General features: G+C 43.3%; 1 protein-coding gene across 8 annotated transcripts in view; it reads left to right on the forward strand.

The window, feature by feature from the left end:
- LPP (LIM domain containing preferred translocation partner in lipoma) overlaps nt 1–22,921 on the forward strand; it is a 334,290-nt gene that overhangs the window by 116,177 nt on the left and 195,192 nt on the right. For all 8 annotated transcript variants that reach the window (XM_083868545.1, XM_083868547.1, XM_083868550.1 and 5 more), the window contains one exon: nt 1,245–1,446. In XM_083868545.1, coding sequence (XP_083724671.1) covers nt 1,254–1,446 — 193 coding nt within the window. In that variant the 5' untranslated portion in view covers nt 1,245–1,253. The remainder of the gene's footprint in view (nt 1–1,244; nt 1,447–22,921) is intronic.

Raw genomic sequence — 22,921 nt, forward strand, 5'->3', positions numbered from 1 at the left:
CTACCTCCTAGTGTAGGAAATTACTTCTCAAGCGAGAAACTGTTTCCTGAAGTAAATTTACTGGTTGGAAGGAAGACACCTGTATATCCATTAGTTTTATCAGTCATTGCTCTTAGCTGAAGGTACTGCCCTGCACTACCATGTGGAAACCTTGATCCTGTCTCCTGCACTGATCCTTTTCTGTGATGAAACCAAATCTTTCCTGATTGGGTCACAGGTGCCTGCTGGTTTTGGTAGCCTTAAGGGGTTCTGGCACCAAAGCAGTGCATGGGCAGAAGTGACAGGGTGCTGAAGAGCTGCAAAATTAGCATTGACTTTTTTCTGTGTGGGATCTTCATTTCTCCCTTAAATCTCAAATCCAGCTCCATAGGACCATCTGATGGTACAGTAGGACTATCATGGGTACCCAGCGAGTGTGGTTTGTGTGTGGTGAAAAGCACTTGTTCATTGGAATTAACAGGATTTTTATGGGCAACATTTTCAGGAGCATCTGAACCCAGTTCTCAAAAGTGATGTAGGCTTTTAAGAGGCCAAAGCCAAGATTTTCATAAATAAGTAATGATTTAGGCTGCCTCTGTTTTTTGTTACACAAGTCTAAAAGGAGCCTGGTTGTCAGGGGTTGTGAGATTCTGGCATTAATTCAAAATTGACATGCTTTTAAAATGTCTTAAGCTGGGCATTCAGAAATGGAAGCATCAAGAATGATTAGCTACTTTTGAAATCTGTTTTCTTAAAAGTCAGAATGAAAATCGCTGGGGCATGGGGTCCTAAATGACATGTGAAAAAGTGCTAAAAGTGTATTTTGGAAGTGTTTGTGCCTATCTGTGACTAGAGTTGTCCCCAGAGCACCTGCACTGTTGTACATTAATGTACTCAAAAAGGCCTTATGGGGAAGGGCAAATATATCACTATGGTGCTGAATTCAGGGTGGGATTGATGGGCTACTTCAGGCTATCAGCCTGTCTCTACTCTGGTTTGAAAATGAAAATAGCAATGATTTTTGCAGGCACCAACAAAAACCTGACCAGTAATTCTGACCTGCTGGGGAGAGAAAAACAAATTTATGTCTAAAGTCCTATACATTAGGAACAATTATTTAAAGTAAATACAGTTACCATGTAAACACGTTTTGAAGGATTTTGGAGGTTTGATTTCATAAACCAGAAAAATAGTAGGATTGCAGCTGTTACTTCCCCAGCCTAAATTCCTAGTGTACATGTGACTCTCTTTGTGTCTCCTCTCAGATCTGAACCATGTCCCACCCGTCCTGGCTGCCACCCAAGAGTACCAACGAGCCTCTTGGTCACGTTCCTGCAAGGATGGAGACCACACACACCTTTGGGACTCCCAGCATCTCTGTGTCCACCCAGCAGACCCCAAAGAAGTTTGCACCTGTGGTCGCCCCCAAACCAAAGTATAACCCATACAAGCAACCAGGAGGTGATGGTGAGTATTTCTTTTTTAGGAAGGAACCACAACTGCCTAGCTCAGAGGAACTGACTGCTAACACAGGCTGTTCTTGATTTGCTCCTCGTTGGTGAGTTTGTGGGAGCCTCCCCTTTTCAAGTCATTCAAATAGAGAAGAATGTGAAGGTATCTCTTCCCCTTGCTCTGGCTAGATACCCTCCTGAGAGGTGCAGGGCTGGGAGAGGATATGAGGACAGATCTTTCTTGGTATTAATTGAAAGCAGATGTCCTATGTCCAAGACTGGTACTTCTCAAGGGGTTTTGCTTGTTTGGTCCCTGCTGGCATGTGATAATTAAAGGAGCTTGGGCTCAAAAAACTCTTCAATGTCGTTTCTTTCACCCCAGCACTGTGGAAATGCTTTACAAACCAGGGGTTGATCTGTGGGAATAGAAGTATAATTGGGAGTGAGTCTAGAAAATTTGGCCAGTGAGTCTAGAAGTGTTTTATCTCCGGTCTGCTGGCTGGATTGTTTTACTTTTGTTCTTTCCCTCTACTATGGAACACTCTTGAATATGAAATAATTGGGAAGGTGTTTAGATGACCATTGCAATTGCCTCTGGAGCTGTTATGTCAGCAAAACGAATGCCTGCCAGTCACTGTGTGTCAGCCTTTCTCTACTTTTTGCTGTGAAAGCCCTCCTCTCTTGATGTAGCTGAGCAGCAAGTGTGGGATTTGGGTTCCTGGCTCGTGGACACCTGGAGGGAGAGAGTTCCCAGGAGCAGGAGTGCACGGCCAGGAGCACCTCTGGAACTTGCAAGCTGGATCACCCAAGATGTCCCTGGCTGACAATGGAGAGTTTGTGATGAAACTGCAGCAGAAACAAATGAAGGCCAAGGATTTTAGGGAAGAGTGGTAGCTGTTTTGGCAGAGCATGACATTTCTATTCCTGGTGATTTGCTGTAGGTAAAAATGGGGAGAATTTCTTCCCCTCCTCCTCTCCAACCTTTCTCCAAAGAAAAGCTCAGTTGTACTCAAGAAAATTGCCAAACCAGCTTTTGTATTTAGTTTTTGTTGCTCTACATTGTTCCTTCACCATGTTTTTTCTCCTTTGTATTGAGTACAATAAGATAAATATGACCTGTATATTTTTTCCCCTTTCTGCTCTATCTTTTGAAAGCGTATGTATTTTCAGGAAGACTACAGAGTAATGGGAAAGAGAAAGAAAAACAAAGCAGCATATTAAATCTTACACTTGAGTGATTTTCTAAAGTTAAGGACATTTTATAGGAAAATTGGAAAACCTGAGGAGTGTTTTGCGTATTTTTCGTCTGCCGCTCTAACTTCGGAGAATTCAGAACGAAAAAAGAAAATGTGTTGGAGGGGGAAAGGCAAAGTCATATGCACCTGTTCTGCTGCCTTCAGTAACAAAACTTAGTGAGAAATAGGAAGAGAAAGACATTTGGAATTTAAAAAGTAAAAATTAATCCATTTCTGAAATGCAAAGAAAATGTCACCTTCAAGTCAGGTGGAACTTCTTATTTTTATAATTCTTTTGCAATTAAAAATAATAATGGAAAAATGCCCCTTTTCCTAGGAAATCTGTTCTTGATCAGTCAGTATTTTTTGTATGGAAAAGGTCAGTATGTCTTAATTGTCAGTGTTTTAGTGATGGTCAGTCTGATTGTATATGACTCAGGAGTACTATCATGTTCTAAAAAAATTTTGTTTCTTGCCATTTGGGGAAGGAGGTTTTCCCAAAGAGCAGAGCAGGCAATGCAGACTGAGAAGGGGAGACAAGACACTCAAACAATACTCATGCAACGCAGAGTACCTGGTCCTGCAAGCAGTCAGGCATCGCTGGGTCTGCTGGAAACCGGGAGACAGTCAGGAGCTCCCAGGGGATTTTGTCAGTGCCAGTCCCTTGCCTTATCTGATGCTGGACTTTTAGAGATCTTTATCTGACAGGCCTGGAAGAGCTAAGGGTTGGCCAAGACCTGGTCAGAGGTAGGCTTAGCGATGTGACAACATGCCTGCAGCTTTAGCTAATCCACTTCTAGAAGGTGACATGCTGCTGATTGCTGTCAGGAGCCCGTGCAAAGCATTACCCATCCATATATAACCCTGAGAACATGAGGCTTCTGGGATCTGGCAGGCAAGGGCTAGGGCAGCAGTGAGAAATAGCCCAATGTGCTTCATTCACTTTCTGTGGGTCCCTTCTCTCTTCCTGACTCCCTAACTGTTTTTTCAATTATCTCCCTGATTTCTGTAGCAATAATTCAGCCTGGGAGATGGCTCCAGGCCCCACTGGTTCCAGGCTTACAGGTGCACTGCCATTCTGCCTCAATTTGTCCTTTGATGGACGCAGGTCTTGCCCACCTGGTTAGCTGTGAGACTGTGAGGTAGGGGAGCAACAGCATCTCCTTGAACCTTGGTGTGTTTTCATCCTTCCTACCCTGCCAAAGCTGCTTATTTGGAGGCACATGGGCTTCCCATGTATCCTTCTGCTGGAGATGAGTGGGAGCAACAGCACTGCTCCAGGGAAGGGTTGTTCTGGGGACTGTTATTGGGCAAGAAGTGGCTGTGCTCATCACAGCCTTGGCTGCCCCAGCAGTGTCACTGGAATTGGCTCCCTGCAGTCTTTGTAGTATCTGGAATTTCTCTGGGAGACTGGCAAATTCTGTTCCTGGTGATTTCTTCAGCTCATGGCTTTTAACGTTTAGGAATGTGCATCCTCTGGCCTTGTGGTTCTTATTATTATTTTGTAGGTGTGTTGTTTGTATGTAGAGGGTCTGTCCAGCTGATCACGTTTGTGGTTTTATTTCTTGATCATATTTAAAGCAGAGGGGAAAGACACTGGAGTGACAGACTGTGGAGCAGGTGCTGTGTATACCCCCCTCTCCCTCCCATCTCCTACCAAAGCATTTCCTTAGTCTCACCTTGACTTCGATTTTATTTTTTATTTCCTGACACCTGCACAAAACTCAGCCAGAAGGTGCTGATTAAAAGCTGCTTAATGGAACTTAATGGAACAGAAGTTAGAAATGGTTACGAGACTGAAAAAAAGTGAAATGGCAACAACCAACAGTTTATAAACCAGGAGCATTTTACTGTGATTTGAAGCACTCAAGGCATGTGTTTAGACCACTGAAGTAGCAATTTTCCTGGTGCCGCCAGCCCCCCTCCTTGCTGTTTGCCATGCTGAGTTGCTGCAGCTTGTTTCAGACCAGATTTATCCACTCATCAAAGCAGAGACCGTGTCTTGCTCTTGCAGGGATCTGCTTGAGGGCCCCTGGGTATGACTGCAGTAGTGGTAGAAGTAATGATCATAATTGTAATCATCATCAATAAGACCCAGACCCTGCTTAGCATTCTGCACAGGTCTCTGCTGTGCAGGCAGCCCAAGAGGCAGGCACAGCCTGTTTGTGTAAGTCCTACAGACACCTGCTGTGGTCTGGGCTGGGTTTCTGGAGGATTTAGTGCTGCCACTCCCCACTGTGATGGTTTGCAGGGGATTAACCTTGCCTGATCCTGAGAGGTGTGAGCACCACAGTTTCTGGGAAGTGCTGGTGCTCATCATCTCACAGAACTCTGTATTTACCCCACAGAGAGAGCAGAGGAGAGCCGTTCAAGCTTAGGGAAGATGTTTGTCTATAAGGTGAACAATTGTGCATTGGCAGGAAGTGTAGCTGCTGAGGAATTAGGCTGGAAATGAAAATTAGATGTCCAGACATCTGAGCAGTACCTCTAAGAGTTTAACTGGGGTCAGAGGTGGTCCTTGTATGGAGCTGGATGTGTTTGAAGTTTGAGAGCATCTTCTCTTCATGCTGGGAGAAGATGAGTCCTGAGATGGATGAGGCATCAACCAGCCATGGGCCCTGTGCTTCTTATATATTTGGCTTCTTTCTCCATGCTCACTTGTTTTGTGTTGCCTGCCCTTCCATCTTTTCTTCACCAGGCCCTACCCAGCAGTGTGCACAATGGGTTTTGTCTTCACAAAAAATAAGATTTTTTCTGAGGAGTGGGTAATAATTTTATTTAATTTAAAAGCATTGGGTGCCCCATCACTTAAAGTGCTCAAGGTCAGATTGGATGGGGCTTTGAGCAACCTGATTTGGTGAATGATACCCCATCTGATGTCAGGGGCTTTGGACTGTATTATTTTCCAATCCAAACCTTTCTGTGGTTGCCCTTCCTCCTTTCCCTGCCACTTATTTCTCTCTTGCTCTCCAGTTTTTAGACTTAAACTGGTATTTCAGCATCTTCAACAGAGCTGGAGCCTTAGGGAAACACTGCCACACAGCTGTTCCCATCTCTGTTGGGCTCAGGAAGATAGGAAGGATTTATAGCTTGCAGATGAAGAAAATTTCATCTTTGCCTTAGTTCCACAAAATGGGGCTTCACCCTGCAGGGCAGACTAAGGAGGGATCTGATGTGGAGTGTGGTTGGTGATAGCTGATCTGCTGGCTTTGTGCCTGGGGATTGCAAGGCCAGGACTGGGGGCTTCAGAAATGTGTAGAAATCTGTTGTCAGTCAGAAGTACTCAGAAGAGCCTGAGTCAAGGCCACAGGATGTCTTGGGAGCAGTAAGTGACAAACTTTGCAGTGTGAGTTGTCTTTTGGTTTGGATGCTTTTGGTTTGAATCTCGTTTTGGTAACCACAAAAGTTCTTTACCCTTGCCTTTCCCTCTTGCTTCCAAATTAAAGCTCTGCAAGTCCAGCAGAAAGAAGACTGTGCTGAAACAGGTAGAGCCCAGTGCTGTGCTGGGGAGGCTCAGCTGGACTGCTGCATTGTAGTCCAGCATTTGTGGACACTAGTGCAGTTCCCTGGGGATTGAATACATCTCCTCTGTCACCGTGTGCAGCCACTTGAAGGATGATTTCATGGTGGTAGGGAAGGAAATGAGTCGTCCATCCTTGCCTACCAGGAAGTGCCAGATCATTGAATGGCTCCCAGGGTGTCTCCTACTCCTGCAAAAATGACTCTTTCCACTCCCAAAAACCCAAATCTGTCCTATTCTTGCAATGAATTGTTGTTGATACGAACAGGACCGTGTCTTATGCTAACTGAGACAGACTGAGATGCTGCAGTGCCAGCCCTGGTCAGAAAGGGCTGTGCAGGCACCATCCCTCACAGGGCAATCACTCTGTTTGTGGGGCTGCCCAGTGCTTGGAGGTGCTTCTCTGTCACATTCTGGGGCTCTCAGGACATGCTTTACAAAATTAGCCACTTCAGTTTATGCTGTTGGGTACTTCTAAATTCAGTATTTATTAGTGTTGATGACTTTCCTTGTAATTGCAATCCTTGGTGAATATAGTATTATCAGAAACACTTATTATGGATGTCAGAATGGAAACTGAACAAAGAGATGAGACTCAAAGCAATCTCCACCTTTCTCCTTCCTTTCCTTGAGCATCTTTCAGATATGGTGAACGACAGGTCTCATGTGAAGGCCTTTAAGATCTTATTTGCTTTTTTAAAACACTATCTCCTTGCATTTACCTTGGTTGGAGGAGTGAGCAAGTGACTCATGAGACAAGGCAAATCAGCAGGACCAGCTCCAGGGCAAGGCTGTGTTGTGAACACCAATGTGTGTTCTTGAACCCAGCTGATCCAGGTTTCCCAGGGCTTGACTCTCTGTGCCCTTCTCTTCTTCATGGGTGTGGAGGCTTTTGAGCACTGGCAAGTTACATTCTGCTGTGTCTGTGGGCGACTGGGAGCATGAACTTTTGGGCTGTTTGTTATTTTGCTGTTGTGGTTTCTGGTGGTTTTTTTTTGTTTTTTTGTTTTTTTTTTTTTTTTTTTTTTTTTTTTTTGTTTGTTTGTTTGTTTGTTTGTTTGTTTGTTTGTTTTTGTTGTTGTTTTGTTGGTTTTTTTTGTTGGTTTTTTTTTTCCAGGCAGATATACCTAGTGGGTTTTGCTTACAGCAGCTGCTATCAGTAGCTCTGTCTTAATTTTTGAAGCTTGGGTATGGATTTATTGGACTAGACACCCTGTGTTATAGCTGGGCTGTTCCCTGCTCTGCAGTCTTTGACAGTTCATAGAAGCCAACAGGGTCTGGAGTCTATTCATTATTTGTATTGAGAGCCCTGAAAGAATAAATTCAGGCTGACCTGAAAGATTCTGTGGGGTTTTTTGTCTGTTGTTTTTTTCCTGGTTGTCTGTGCTGGTTCTGTTCCATAGCAGGAGGAATTCTCACTAGTGGAAAGGCTGTGTTGGCTGAGAGTCAGAGGGGTGTTGTACCTGCTCCTTGGAGTATTTCAGGAGCTTCTGCAGTGCTGTGTTGGTTGTTGGAGGAAGGCTGAGGTGCAGGCACAGTGAGCTGTCTCATCCATGCTCCTGTGAGGAGTTGTGCCTGTGGACCATTGCTGCTGCCCAGATGAGGCATGGGAACATGTTTTTACTCTGAATCAAGTCCTAGGAGTACCAGAGTATTTCCAGTGAGATCTGCTGGTCCCTCTCTTGCTCCTCATCTCTGCCACTAGCTGAAAAAAAAAAAAATTTCTGCTTCATGGGGGAGGCAGTGTCAAAGTGGTGGGACAAAAAAATAGGTTGAGAGGTGCTCTAGCACTCTTCTAGTCCTATCAATTACAATTGGTCCCATCCCTCACAGGAGCTCATGAAGTTGAAAAATGTTGTGTGAATAAAGAGGTGACCTTGCTGTTGCAAGTCATCCTGATGGGCCTGACCACAGCCTCCATGTTAGTGCTTGTTTCTTAGAAAAAGCTTTTTTAAAGTGCATATTATAAACTTTTAAAGTCTTTCTTAATCCTTCCCTCAGTTTTTTTTTTTTTTTTTTTTTTTTTGTTTCTTGTGCTGAATGAGATGCAGCAGATGAAGCAATACTTTATTCATTAGTGTCAGAACTGCATCATCCACAGGCCCTTACAAAATGCAGCTGGTGAAAATGATCTTGAAGCTCCAGGCCTCTTTGTGGTGGGCTTGCTACCTTCACACTAGAGCATTTAAAGCACAAACAAAGCCCCTGAACACTGCAGAAAGGAGCGGGAAGGCGAGGGTCCCTTGTTAAGGAGTAGCTGTTAACCAGTTTGGGGCAGCCTTTTGGAAGTGTCCATTGATTTCTCTCGAAGGACATCCTCTCTCCTGTTGGTTAAGAACCGAGTGAAACCAGTTGGAAATGAGTGGTGGTTCTCAATTGTATAAAACTGGATTTAAGCTGCCCCAAGCAAGCTGGGCCATGTTGAAGAGGCATGAGACCAAGCTGCTGCCTTTGTGCCTGGGCAGTGTCGCTCCACTCAATAACTTCTGAGTTGCACAGTGACCAGTGTCAGGACCTGTGAGTCTCACCAATGTGAATAAACTGCCTCTGTGTGGGGCCTTCTGTCTCGTTAGCAGTATTCCCAAAAGTTGTTGTGTTGGATAACAGTGTCTTCATCTGCTTCTTTCTTTTTTGCCAGGGAACAAATCCATAGAACTGTGTCTTGGCTTTGCTCTCAAGATGAGCAATTTCTTTTTTGAAATACCACCTCAGGAAAAGGCCCTGGTAAAAATGCAGCATAAAACAAGTGCATAAAAACCATTATTGAACCAGTATACTTATCTGTAGTTCACAAAATGTCAAGTCGAGCCACCAGGTTTTATTAAGTATTCTGACTGTGTTTTGTTAGAATTACAAATATTAAATTTTCGCAGGCTCTGGAACACATTGCCTCTTATTTGGGAACTACTTGAAGTAGTGCCTAGCCTTGGGTTTCATTCTGGTGAGTGAGCTTATATTTTCTCAGTTATTTGGTTTCATAAAGCAAACATTGCACTTCTCAGCAGGTAGATTCTTAATTTTTTTCTGCCCTGACTATTTTTTCTCATTTTCTTTTCTCCTGTCTGTCGGTTCTTCCAAGATACTATATTTAATTTTTCCACTTCATTATTTCAAACATCAAATAGTGATTCATCTTAGCAGTGGCCTGTTCTGTGAACCACAATAGTTCGGGTAAAATAAAGAAAAAGGGCAAAAAAGGGAAGGGAAAAAGAGAAAGAGAAGACATTTCTGACATACTGAAATGGAAGGGAACCATCATTTAATAACTTGAATTGCAAACATCTGTCATCAACCATATCAAACCTTCTGTTAAAAAGATAATGTTTGTCCTGTATGTAGTTTTACAGGGCTGTGGTGCCCAGTCAAAGCAAGAGAGCAATGTTAATGCAGAAATAGCTTGAATTCAAGCAGGCAGCACTTGTCCCTTTTATTTTAATCTGAAATGTTAACATCCTCCAGATGCTAGTCAGTTAAATAATAACAATTGTTATACCACAGTTAACAGTCAAGTGATATATTAATTTTTTTTGCCCTTCTGCATACAATGTTGCTCTTCTACTCACTGAAAACTATTACAGTAAAGGATTAGATGTATGCTTTTCCTTTCCTCTGCCTAAAGCTTTTTTATTTTGCCAGGCTGAGTCCTGCTATATCAGAGCAACCAGTAAATGTCTATTGGATTATATTACAGGTTGGTGTAATAAAGGGTTGGAGGAATGAGTGAGCAACTCTTGAAGCCACAGAAGCTGTACTTGTGGCCAAAGAGCAGGCATTTCTAGCAGTGAGTCCTACACAATTACAATTTGGACTAAATATACAAGGCCTGAAATGTTTGTTGCTAAGCAAAGCATGTTTAGATGGACCTGGCACAGGAATTGAGAGTCTGTGAGCAGGACTGAGAATCCTGTGGCTCTGCTTGGCCCAGGGAGGGTGATTTTGAAGGAGGTGAGCAGGGATCTACTCTAGTTCCTAATAAGCAGTGACTTAGTTTCCCACTATCTGAAAATCCCCCTTCCGTCTTCTTCTTTAGCCAACACGCACACTGCAAAGTTACAGCCATGGAAAAAAGTGCAGGAGTGCTCCAGGGGCTCAACTGGGGATTTACCCAAACTATTTGAGGAGCTGAAGTGCAAAAGTCTCACATGTCTCTTCCAATTCTTAATTCCTGTGATGACAGTGACTAAGGAAAGGTTTTGGTTTCATCTAGACATGACCCAAATCATAAAGCCAAGCCTGGTGTTAAGAGCTGGTGGGTAGAAACTGCACTGTCATGACAGCTGGCATTTGTTGTGCCAAGCATTGAATTTATGGGAAATGACATGGAGATGAGGAAGGAACCTGTGCTATGGGTCATCTCGGTTATAAGGCCCACTTGAGAAGTTTGATCAGCTGGTGTTTCTGAATACTCTGCACTGCCTCTGGTGTGAGGGTCTGCCCAGGGGTCCTGCTACAGGAGTTGTCCTGAGCTGGTAGGAGGAGAGGAGACCCTCAAGAGTATGAAAATGGTACCAAAACAGTGTGGGTAAACACTATCTTTCAAGAGTAGGTTTAATAGAAGAAAGTATAGAAGTTTGAAATTTATGTTATAAAAAGTGAATGTGATGAGGGTTGAATTCTTACTAATAGTCTCTGAGGTGGGTGGCCCCATTCTTAGAAAACCAATTCTTTGGTAGCAACATCAACAAAATCAACTTTCCTCAACTTTTTGCCCCATGTACCCCTCAAAACAAGTTCCCAGTTTGTGCTCCAAATTTCCTATCTCATTCCACTGGCTCCATCCTCTATTCTTTTTTGCAGTGGACACAGTGCCAGGCTGTGGTTGCTTCTGCATGAGCTGAGAGCCTCTTAGGCATCCCAGAAGGTTCTTTGGGACTGCTGGACACCTACAACTGGATCTATTCCAGCTGCATTCCTTCTCCAGAGGAATCCATCTTGTCTCTTTGCGGGACCAGCTCATCTTTTAGCCTCTCAAGTGTCACGATCAACTTTACAACGTGCTGTCAGACCCTTCAAGGGAATGCTCTGACCCAAACTGCACTGTGTATTTGCAAAGTTTATTTTTCAAGAGGGTGGAAAGGAGTAGTCATTGTTCCTAGGCCACTTCTTGGGAAGGGTAAGAGAAGGAAGGTTGCTCAGTGAGGATCCATTAACACCGTTATGGCTGTCAGACAGTGAAGCACAGGAGGTAAAAGTCCATTCTTCTCCCTTCCCAGTCCTGTGATTTAAAATGTTTGAACGTGCACTTCAGAAGCCGGGGAAGTAAAAGCCCCCAGTTGTGCCTGGAAACTCTCCAAAGGCCATGGCGAGCGGAGGGGCTGCGGAGTGTTAATACAGTCCATCATTTGGTAACGAGCCCGATGTTCTTGTATGAGCCGTGTCAGGCTGTTGTCTGCACGCTGTCTTTGCTGATCACAGTAATCGGGTCATAAGAGAGGGAGAAGTAATAGCGCGTCTCTTAGCAACCAGCCCCAGGAGAAAGAGAAAATTACTCAAACAGACTATCCAGCCAGGGAAGTAGAAAGATGAAATTTTCTGAAAGTCTGTTGGAAAGTGCTCAGGGACATAATTCTTTTATGTGTGAGATTCTTACAGGCTGGATCCAATGGTATCAGACGCTTTTTTTTTTTTCATGTTGTCTTTCTGGTAAACTTTTATTTTTAATTGGCCTCAGAAAAAAAAAAAAAAAGGTGGGGGGGAGAACCCTGTGAAACAGACACATTTTGAAAACATAAGGGACAGATTTTTGTATTTTTGACAATGCCAAGGAAAAGGGAAGGAGGGGAGGTCAGTGTGTCTCAGCAGGAGATGAGGGGAGCCTCTTATCTCTGCACGAGTGCTTTGAATGCTTCCCATGTCAGTGTGAGCCAAAGTATGTTGCTGTATCTGCCAACGCTGCAGTGGCATGTACAAAACAAACTTGTTGGGTCTCCATTGCACTGCACGGGGTGTCATGTCAAATGAGTGTGACAGACTGTGAGCTGTGATGATGGACAGCTTGGCAGAGAGCTGGACCCGACCTGCACTCCCAGTGGCTGTGTCAGGAGAGCCTGGCTCAGAGGCCAGGCAGAGCAGGTACTGCTTGAGTTCCTGCCAGCAGCCTTTTCCTCATTATCCTGGTGTTTTGTCCTCATCTAAGCTACTGGCTTGTGTAAGACACATAAGGAAACATCTCTGAGGCCTTCTCAAAGACCATTTGGCCAATGTTGGCCCCAGGTCTCAGAGGAAGGGCAGTGGTAGGAACAGTCTGGAAGTCATAGTAGTAAATTGAAGCATTTGCAGCTTGTTTATGGGATGGGGAGAAGTTTGTGTGCTTGTATCTTATACTTTAAAGAAGTTCTTTTTCATTCCAAAAGGTGTACTTCCGTGGTCAGTTAGTCTGCATCTTCTCTGATGGGGGATGCTGGCTGCTTAGGGAAGGGCACCAAGCCTGGCATGCTCTGCCCACCCTTGCTAAGCAAGAGCATAAATCTGTTTGATGGAAAGAAAGGGAAATACTCTAAAATGGTTGTGAGTGCCCGGATTTGTGATTGCATCCTTAAAACTATTGCAGGGCAAAATCTTTCTGAAAGCTTGGCTTAGTCCCTGGCTTTGAGGAGAGATAAGGGTACTGTTTAATGTGTGGAGGGGGAGCAGGCACTGATTCAGCTACTAGTTTGTGCCCTTCTTCTGCTTTTGTGTGCTCTATGATACCAGGGCACGTCTAGTTTGTGCAGGAGGAGCAGCTCATTTCTACAGGTGATAGTTTGACTCTCAGTAACAGATCTACTTGCAGATTCATGTGGTTTACTGAAGAGTACAGCTATTCCCCCAAACTGGGATCCTGGACAGTTGGGTAAAAGGTTTAAGCTGATCTGGACTGCTGTGGTTGAGTTGTTGTTGGTACCTGGGTTCATTCAAGTCTTACTGAAGTTCTTGGAGACAAGACTGACTTCAGTGTCTTATTCTGAAAATAATCTGTAGGAGAGAGGAGAAAACCCCAACCTTACAGCTGTACAGAATGAATACCTTAGGAGCAACATCTACTACTGTCAAAGAAAAGCGTGATAAGGAACGCTATTAATTGTGACTTCTTCCAAGAAAATCATAGAGGCTGCTGCTTTGCTGTCTTGTCACAGAGAAGACAGACTTTTTTCCTTAAAAGTTTAGTAACTGAAGACTTTCCTTGCTATTTTTGTGAGTACCAGTAAGTGATGTTTCCTGGAAATTTTCCCCCAACTCTATAAATACCACCCCAGGGCTTACAGAAGTGACTCAGTTTGGGAAGTCAACACCATGCACTTCCTCAGCACAGCCTGGCAGCCCCCCAGCCAGAGCACACAACTTCTGCAAAACTGCCTAATTGGTTGTTAATCTGCAGTACAATTGGACTTCTTCTTGAAAACTGAATTCCTGTTGCTCCTTCTGACCTTCCTGTCATGTTAGAGATGATGGCACAGGGGGCAGAAGAGGCTGAAGCATAGTTTGAGTTTGGAAAGTTGTAATTGGTATTTTGAGGTGCCACCTTTCCTCTGGATAACAAGCTCATCGAATGACCCCAGCTGACAGATAGATGAAATGCTCCTCATTGCCATATCTCACTGTCCTGGGACCAAGATTATCTCACAGACCTTGCTTTTGTAATTGGGTCCTTTCTTCCTTCACGTTACACTTTTGACATCGCTTTTGTACCAACTGGGCATGAACAGAGCCATTTGTAATTCTTTGTGTGGTGCCCAAGGAGAAACAGAACCTGGCTTAGTGAATTAATTCTGCAGGCATAGGGGGGAAATTGCACTGTGAGCTCAGGTCTGACACAGCTGTCTTACGTAAAAATCAGTTTATAAAGACAAGAGGCAGTGCATGAGGGAAGTTTGAGTTGGGTAAAATCACAGCTGGTCTGCACCTCCACTGGTTATCAGCATGGATAGGATACCATGCAGCTGTACCAGATAACACATGAGGCATTGCAGTATCTTCCTCATCTTCTGCTTAGTCCATTCAATGCCTTAGATTGGAATTAAATTCACAATTGATCTTTTCTTGTTAACCCATCCCTGCCCACAGTGATCCTGCAGAGTCTGACACTGTAACCCTTTTCTACAGCCAAAATATCTGTAACAGGAGAATACTTGCCCGATTTCTCTTGGTGTGTCAGGTGCTCATCCCGTGTGTGTATAAAAGTGGGACACAGGCCCTCAAGAAGGAGAGATGACCTAGTGGCAGCAGGAGGGGGTTGGGCTGGTGGATCCCTGCCTGCCAGATCTCTAGGTTTTGTTCAATTGTCTTACGTCCCTTATCAGGGTCAAGAGTCTTTCAGACTTAGCTTCAGGAACGATTGGTTTGGCTGAACCTGAAAACTTGTGGTATTTAAAACATTTCTCCATGCCAGTAAATCATACTTATTGGATAGACAGAAAATACTTTAAATTTAGCAGCTAATCAACACAAGGGATGTGATGCGTGACCGCAGCTGAGATATTTCCCGCAAACAGAGTTGGACTTTTTAAACAAGAGATCTCCCAGTCACCATGATTCCATTCCGAATATATGGTGTTTTCCTGAGATATGATGGAGACAAGCTAATGGAGGGTCCATTTGCCTTCTTATGCTTTCTCATGTGGGAAGAGCATTATAATATTCCTGTTTCTGGTGCACATTTAGCACTGCCTCTTTGCATCCAAAAGTGCTCTGGCTAATGATCCCTTTTGCCTCAGTGAGAATGTGTTTTGTAACTGCAGTAGGGAAATAAATAAAAAAGACATAAAGTAGCAGGGTGACTATTTTGGGAGAGATGAGCTTTCACTTGGTATGTTGATTTTCCAAAGAGATATGGCACATCCAGTACCTCGTGTAAGTTGACCATCCAGCATGGCATGGGACTGTGGAGCAGGAATATTCCATTTTAAGACTCTGTTGGGCAAGACATGGGCTCGTGTTTGATGAATGTTGCCAACTATTTGAAGTGCTGTGAATTCGACCTGTGAAACTGGAGGCGGAGGTGACACAAGTAGGAGAATCTGGACCTAAATGTCGGCCTAAAGGTCACTTTTCATCAGAGCAAAGTGCAGTTGTCACCACAAATGTGGGGCTGCAGGAAGGGCATTGTGAGGCTCCCTGTCGATTTGATCTACTGCTATTTTACCAAATATGCTTAGTTTACACTAAGTCCAGAGGGGTTTTTTTTCCAAAAAACCTGTCTAGTAAATGTGGTTCTGATCTTAGGACTGAAACTCCCCTTTTTCTGGCTTTGTTTTGGCTTTTTTTTCCTCCCTGTGGTCCAAGAGCTGTGAAGAAGTTTCTGGGCATTTGGACAGTGACTGAGATGAAACTGAAATCAGAGCTTTCTCTTGTTGCACTTCTGGCTCCATCATGCCCGGAGTAATGAAAGCTCTTTATGAGAGGAGCTGGAAGACTCATGAGGCATGAGAAGGAACAGGAAAATGCATCTCATTCCTTCTCTAAGCATTTAATTGCGAAATCTTTTCACTACTTATTAAAATGATTAGTCAAGACTATTGGAAGGCAGTGAATGTCTATTTGTGGGAACTAGGGAAGGTTTGATCGTGTCAGATTTCTTACCTCCTTGTTTTCCTTCTCTACTGCAAACGGTAAATGATTAAAAGAAAGGCGTGTTTTGAAAAGAAGATTTCTAAAGAGAGCTTGGAGGATTCTCTCCTTGTTTGTTAATTATTTCGTATAGAATAATCACCATTTGCAAGTGGCCAAGAAACAACAAAGCATTTGTTTGCTGCTCCCAGTGCTTTAGCACTTTGGGAATGGAATCTTGGTTTTGTCTGATTGTCCCTCATTCAGTGGTACTGCAGGGCACATTTCCCTTTGACACTTGCGCAGCCCAGTTGCTGCTCAGTTAGGTCTCCTCTGAGAGCATTTGTATAGAGTAAGACCTGAAGCCAGATACTTCTTGTCAGGGGTGGCCCACTAGATCTAAGAAAAGGCAGAGCCTGCAAGGAAAACTCTTCTAGCTTTAGTGCCAGTAGTTCTAGTTTTTATTAGGAATAATCTGCACCGGGGCACAAATGTGTTTACTGTGAAAATGTCAGTTTTATACTGCCATATCGATGTACTTTTTAAATATTTGTTGGAAAACAGGAGAATGGAGTTTTCTGTCTTTGATTAAATATTTTCCTGTTAAAGTTTGGAAGCTGCATCCCAGGGGGCTTATTCACATCCTGCACTTCAGCTGTGGGCTGATCTTCATGGGCATGGGGTTTGTTTCACGGTTGGCTGGCGTGTGGAGATGAAGGACTGCTGGAGTCTCAGTGGGAGCTGTGTGTTTCTAACTCTCATATGGGTTAGCCAGTGGAGTAAAGCTGGAAGCACTGCATTATCTTCATGTCACCCTATTGACTCCAGTGAATGTCACTGATCACAATTTTGTCACTTCCTAGTCACCCTGTATGTGCTAGTAATGTTAAGAAGGCATCTTAAGCCCAAAGGAGGTCCTTACTGAACTGCTCAGGTGTTAGGATCAGGAGCATGGTGCTGTCAGTGCAGGTGAGCTGGTGGATTTGTATGGGGCAGCTGCACAAAGCCTTCCCTGGGGTCTTGGGGTGTTGTTTTGAACACAGTGAATAAACCTGATCCATTTCTCATCATCTTGACGTGTTCTTCATCGACATTGGTACCTGATGAAGGAAGCATTTCCTCTCAGACTCCATTGACACGTCATCTGTTGCCTGTCGTCTCATAAATCTCCCTGTGAAGCTCTAAGTAAATACCCCTGGGTGGAATCAGCAGGTCATTTTTGTGGCATTTCTTGTCAACTAAACAATAATTCATTAAAAATTTAATGACTCTTTTGCTTTGGAGAGAAAAAAAAGAGAGCTGGCGCCTGCCTTTCAAGTTTCTGTCTTGTATTGTTTGGTGATTTTTGTTTTATTTTGGAGATCTTTTTATATTTTATTTTGAAGGAAATCAAGTTGATAAACTAAAAGAAAGCCATCTTATTACAAAAAGCTTGAGTGCTTCTGAGAACATTTAAAACAAGGATGACTAGAAATGACCTTTCCATCCTGAAGCGAACTTTGAGTGTATTCTCCCTTTGGCATTTCTAATGATAGACTTTCCATCTGGTCTTTGCTTAAAAGCTAAGATGCAGCTTGGGTTTTTTCCACATAAAAACTGTGCATACTCTAAAATTAATCCTCTTGATCATTTCACTTCAGGGAGAGGAGTGTAGAAACACTGGGAATATTTGCTTATTTTTAGCAACTCCAGTTCTCCTGAGAGCAGATTCCTTTTGTCCCAAATAAAGTGGATTCTGACTTGAGGGAACCCTGGATTTCCCTCTGCCTAAATTTGGGGAGATTATACCCTCTAGAGGAGATTTTTAATGAAAATTGAAGAGATGTCAGTGGCTCTGGTGAGATCTGAATCAGTGGGGAGGCATTTGTGGTTTCTTTAGCTACCCTGGGCAATACTGTCATTTCTAATGCTGAGAATTCCCTGCTCCCAGCTTCCCATAGTGATTCCCCAAGCTGAATGTACAAGAGGGAAATCCTAGCAAAATGAGTGCTTCAGGGAAGAATTGGGGATCTCCTGAGAGCCACCACTGCAACCATTTAGCCTCATTTCAGCAGAATCTTTGGGGAAAGTACATAAACCAATCCTTTTGCTTAGTAAAGCATTCCAGCAAATGCCTAATTTGGTACATGCTTTGTGAAGGCCCGTGGGACATAACATTTAAGAAGGCACTTGAACTTAAGAGTGTAACTGAGCCCCTGCTGCATGCAAGCACGTGTGTGCAGGAGGAGAATGCTTCTCTGGATCACATGTAGGAACATCAGACAGCAGATTTTTAAATTTTTTTTTTTTCTTGTAATGCTGATTGCCACTGAATGTATTTCCTCTCTCTGTGTGTTTGTTTGTTTGGGTTTTTTTGTTTTGTTTTGGTTGGTTGGTTGGATTTTTTTTCCTTTTCATCCTCTTCAATGAAATGCTACAAAAATACCTGTAGGTGGGAGTTTACTGGTGAGCCATCCATTCCTCAAATGTTTTTCTGGTGGGAGCAGCCAAAAGTAAGTCTGTTAGCAAAGTCACATTTCTATCAGCACTGCATATGTGGCGTGCATAGAAAACAGGTTTTCTGAGCATCAAGAAGGCTGCAGAACAGCAGATGTACTTTGGGGCTTTTGGCAGGTAGATACTCTGCTGAGGGTATTGGCATTTTTGCTGCAGGTTCTTCTGGTGACCAACTTTATTAAAACAATGGGAGGGAGAAAGGATGTTACAGATAATGGAAGAGAACAATTCTGGCACACGTAGCTTCCTCTTCATAAAGCTGTTTTTCCCTTGAGGCAATATATCTTGCGTCTTATGGGAAGGAAATCTTACAATATAAAAGGAAGCCTGAACTGCTTACCAGTGAATTTAGAAGCGTAGCAGTTGGATTCCTTTCATGAAGAGATAATACGGGGCCTGTTCCAGTATATTAGGGAAGCTTTTTTAAGATGCCTCTCCAAAAATAGGAGGACTCTGGGAATCACTTCTTTAAAATAATATTTGTGGGTGGCTTATGTTAATATTCCCAGAACCTTAGGGGATGTGTTCTCAGCATAACGAAGGTGTTCAGAGAGCAAAAGCAGCAGCAGTTGGGTATCTTTATCCTGGGCTGCAGGGCAGGACGGGGCAGGGGAAGATGGCTTTGTGTTCCTGGGGATGTCTCTGACATGGGCTGGAGTGGTCCGAGGGCTGTCCTCGCTTTGCTCTCCTGAAACATCTCCTGAGGGGCTGTTCTGCCTCCAAGAATAGCTGGCACATGGCAGTGCTCTAATTAGCCTTGTTTTCCTGCCACGACTCTTGCACTGGGAATGATGTGCCTGCTGCCAGCTCTGCTGCCCAGAGGATGCCCCTCTCCCAGCTTTGCTCCACGGCTGCTGCCGAGTTACAGCTCCCCATGCTGCATCGCAGCAAAAAGCTGGGTCCATCTGAAGGTTTGCAACTTTTTAGCCTCACCGCAAGTGCTCTGCTGTCTTCCCATTCTCCACAGTTCAAATTAAGTCATGGAGAGAGAGAGAGGGGAAGAAAGCAGAGTTGATTTTCTGTGAGTAGCACAAAAGGTGAAGTGCAGGTAACTTCAGCAGGCATAACCAAATGAGGGTATTTTATACAGACCTTAGCAAACTGAAAATAGTAAACAAAAAACCAAAACAAACAAACAAACAAACAAAAAAAAAAAGGAAAAAAAGTGTCTAGAATCCTTCCAAAGAATTTCTGCAGAGTACATAATTGAAGGGGTTTTTTTTTGATAAAGGCTAAATTGTGTATGGGCATGAAAAATTCATCAGAGAATTTAAACCATTTCCAAACCACATAAAACATTAAACATTTCAAGCTCAAGAGTAGCTTGAATATGGCATGCATCATCCCAAGCTTTAAGCAGTCATCTGATTTTTCTCTTGCAAATGTTAAATATATAGTAAACAAGAGCCAAAGTAGGTTTTATTTGCTTTCTCATGATGACTGTGGAGCCTTGAAAGGTTTTGCTGGCTGACCTGACACACACCTTTGTTTACCTCTCTTGGCTAGATGATTTTAGCTGCAACGTTTTGAAGAACGAGGGGAACAGATATCAGTGCTGCAGTCACAGTGTCCCATTCTGTGCTCGTGATCAGCACCAGCCTTGGTCTTATGTATGAGTGTGTCTAAAACCAGCCTTTTAAATCCAATGGAATTAAGGATTTTAATCATTCAAGATACTGATCACCATGACATGATGAGATATGTATTGCCTGATAAGGATATGGAATAAATCTCATAGTCTTGTGAAAGCAGAGAGTTCTAATCTTTAAAAGATCGTCAAAATCCACATTCAGGTTTTATCCAGGTGTGTTACTGGATTTTAAAGCAAGGTCATGCCTGTATTTTTAAATGTAAAATTTATCCTTTGTGTAGAAATACAAATAGTGGCCGATTTCAGAACATTCTCAGATGCATTCTCAATTGCTTCTTGTTTTCTTGACAGCCCAGGTGCCTGAATGTACCGTGTTTTCTCTTTAAATAAAATTGTTACTCACTTGAGTGTCTTTCATCAGGGAAATCTGACTGTCATTGTTTAAATCCTCTAGGAATGAGCTTTGCTTTTGCATAAAGCAGTCACCTTGGATGACTGCGTGCAGTAAGTCATGCATTACAAAATTGCAGTGTGAGTTTTAAGAACCTGCTTCTCTTGGGTTTCATGTAAACACCAAAGGAGGGTGTTTCTGCTCTTCTCTAGGAGAACACCGTGGCTCAAGTTTGTCTCACTATGCTGAACATGGCCATAGAATCATATCACATAATCATCAAATGGTTTGGGTTGGAAGGGACCTTAAAGGTCATCTAATTCCCCCTCCTTTGCTATAGACAGGGACACCTTCCACTATCCCAGATTGCTCAAAGCCCCCATCCAACCTGGCCTTGAACACTGGGATGGGGAGTCTACACCCTCTATGGGCAAGTTGTGCGAGTGCCTCAGCACCTTCACAGAAAAGAATTTCTTCCATATATCAAATGCAAACATACTCTCAGTTTGAGGCCATTTCCTCTTGTCCTACCACTACATGCTCTTGTGAAAAGTCCCTCCCCAGCCTTCCTGTAGGCCCTTTTTAGGAACTGTAAAATGTTCTTAGCTCTCCCTGGAGCCTCCTCTTCTCCAGGCTGAACAATTAAGCCTGTCTTCATGGGAAGGTATGCCAGCCCTCTGACCATCCTCTAAGAAAACTCTGCACCCTTAAATATCTCTGCACCCTTTCCAGGACAGTGAATGTGCTTTCCCCTTGTTACACTGTAAAAACACACTGGAAAGCAGCACCACGACCTTCCCATTGCTTCACTTGGGACCAGAAAAAGGCAAAAGAGTAATTGTAGTCCCCAGCTCCAGGGCACTGCTTGGGTCATGGGGGAGACACTTCTGTCTTTGCTGTGATCCATGAAGAAGATAGAGACATTGGCTAGAAAATTCTCAGAGCTCATAGGCAACTCTGAGTGACACAGGCTTCATGATGCATCATAAAGCCTCAGCGCACCAGGAATTTCTGTGCATTAAAGTAATTTCCAAGCGATGAACCCGCCTGGTGTCTCTCTGGCCGTTTGTACTCGCTGGTAATGTTAACTTGGAAGTCATTCTTCCTGCATCATCTTCTGTCTGATGGAGGAAAAGGTCTACCCTTTGCAGCTCAGTGATAAAGGAGTTCTTGTTCAATGATGAGATGTGCCATCACCTCTTCTGCTGTGCTGCTCAGCACTCTCTCTTTGCCCTCCAGTGCCCCAGGCATGTGCTTGTGGAAGGACAAGGAGATGTGTATTTGACAGTGGATAACCACTGTCCATCACCACAGGCATCAGCAGCCCTCCAAGTGTGACAGAGGCTTCTGTCATCAGAGAAGATTTATCCTCTTATCTTCCTCCCTGAACACACACTCAAACAGTATATCCATTTTAATTGTTTTCTGAGAGGTTATTAATATTGGAGTGGGGATTTAGAATGAAGATCAATCATTAATCTGAAAAGGATAAATTTGCACTCTCCTGTAGCAAAACTGGAAAAGATGTTAGAACAAAAGAAAATCAAGAGAGGTTCCCCACCTAGCCTAATTTAATTTTTTGTTTAGCTAAAATTGTCCAAGTAGCCATTCTGAGGAAAACCAAACCTCAGACTGAAGATTTCCAAAGTCCAACCTAGAAACTGTAGCAATATGTTACTACAATTTGTTACCATTTTTTTCCACAACATTTTATTTTAAAAATAAAAATCTCTGGCTTTTCAAACAAAACCACAATCTTAGCAGAGGATTTTAATTTTCTTCCACATTATTCCTTTTAACAATATCCACAAATATGTCAGTAATTTGTTTTCTGTCGGTTAAACAGAAAAGTTTTAATTCAGTCTGGGAGCAATCTCACCCAGGTTTCTCTACACCAAATAGTTGACCCTGCTTTAGGTGTGGTGTTTTAGGTTTCATGGCAAGGGCACCCTCTCAGTTGCTCTGGGCTAATGCCAGACCCTAATAGTTTTTCTCTGGAAGGGAGGCACCACATGCTGAGCAGAGTTACAGTAAAACTGCTGGTTTGATTGAACTGCTCTCTCAGAATGGCCAGAAGGTTAAAATGTGTGCTTGGGTCACTGCTATGTCATGGCCATTCCTGCTGGGAGTGCAAGATGGGAGCCACGTGCCCCCCAAAACCAGCACAAGTTCCATGCTGGCTCTTAATCCCTGCTTGTATTCTGAGGATAGACACTCTGCCTGGGTCACTCTGGGGAGGGAATTCTATTATCATCACTGTCCTGAATGAGAATATGATGCTCATCCTTGGGAAGTCCTTTTTGTCCCTCTGTTATTCATTTCTTCTTTGCCCATTTTAAGGTGCTCCTGATGGGAAATACTTTATCTCCTCTTGTTTTCCCTACCACAGTGCTCTGGAGTAGGGAAAAGACAAAACAATGGGATGGTTCTTGATAGGAGATGTTGTGAAATATGGAAAAATACATGTAGTTACTAATCTAAAAGGTCACTTTAGCATGCTTTTTCCTAACCAGTTACTTTGTTGAATTATGCAAAAGTGTAAATTTTAAAGCATTTCTGCTCACAATGTGGCAATAACTGCAAGTATAAGTGTGTATAGTAATTTTGGTGTGTTGGAAAATGGTCTTCGGTATGGAAAGCTTGTGAATCAGTGTTTTAGGGTACAGTTCCTCTCAAAGAAGAGAAAGTCTGATTCTTTTGTTTTCTCCTCTACTTTCTCTGTTATCAAGGAGT

Source organism: Zosterops lateralis (genome assembly GCF_965231275.1).
Source record: "Zosterops lateralis genome assembly, chromosome: 10".
Taxonomy (NCBI): Eukaryota; Metazoa; Chordata; class Aves; order Passeriformes; family Zosteropidae; genus Zosterops; species Zosterops lateralis.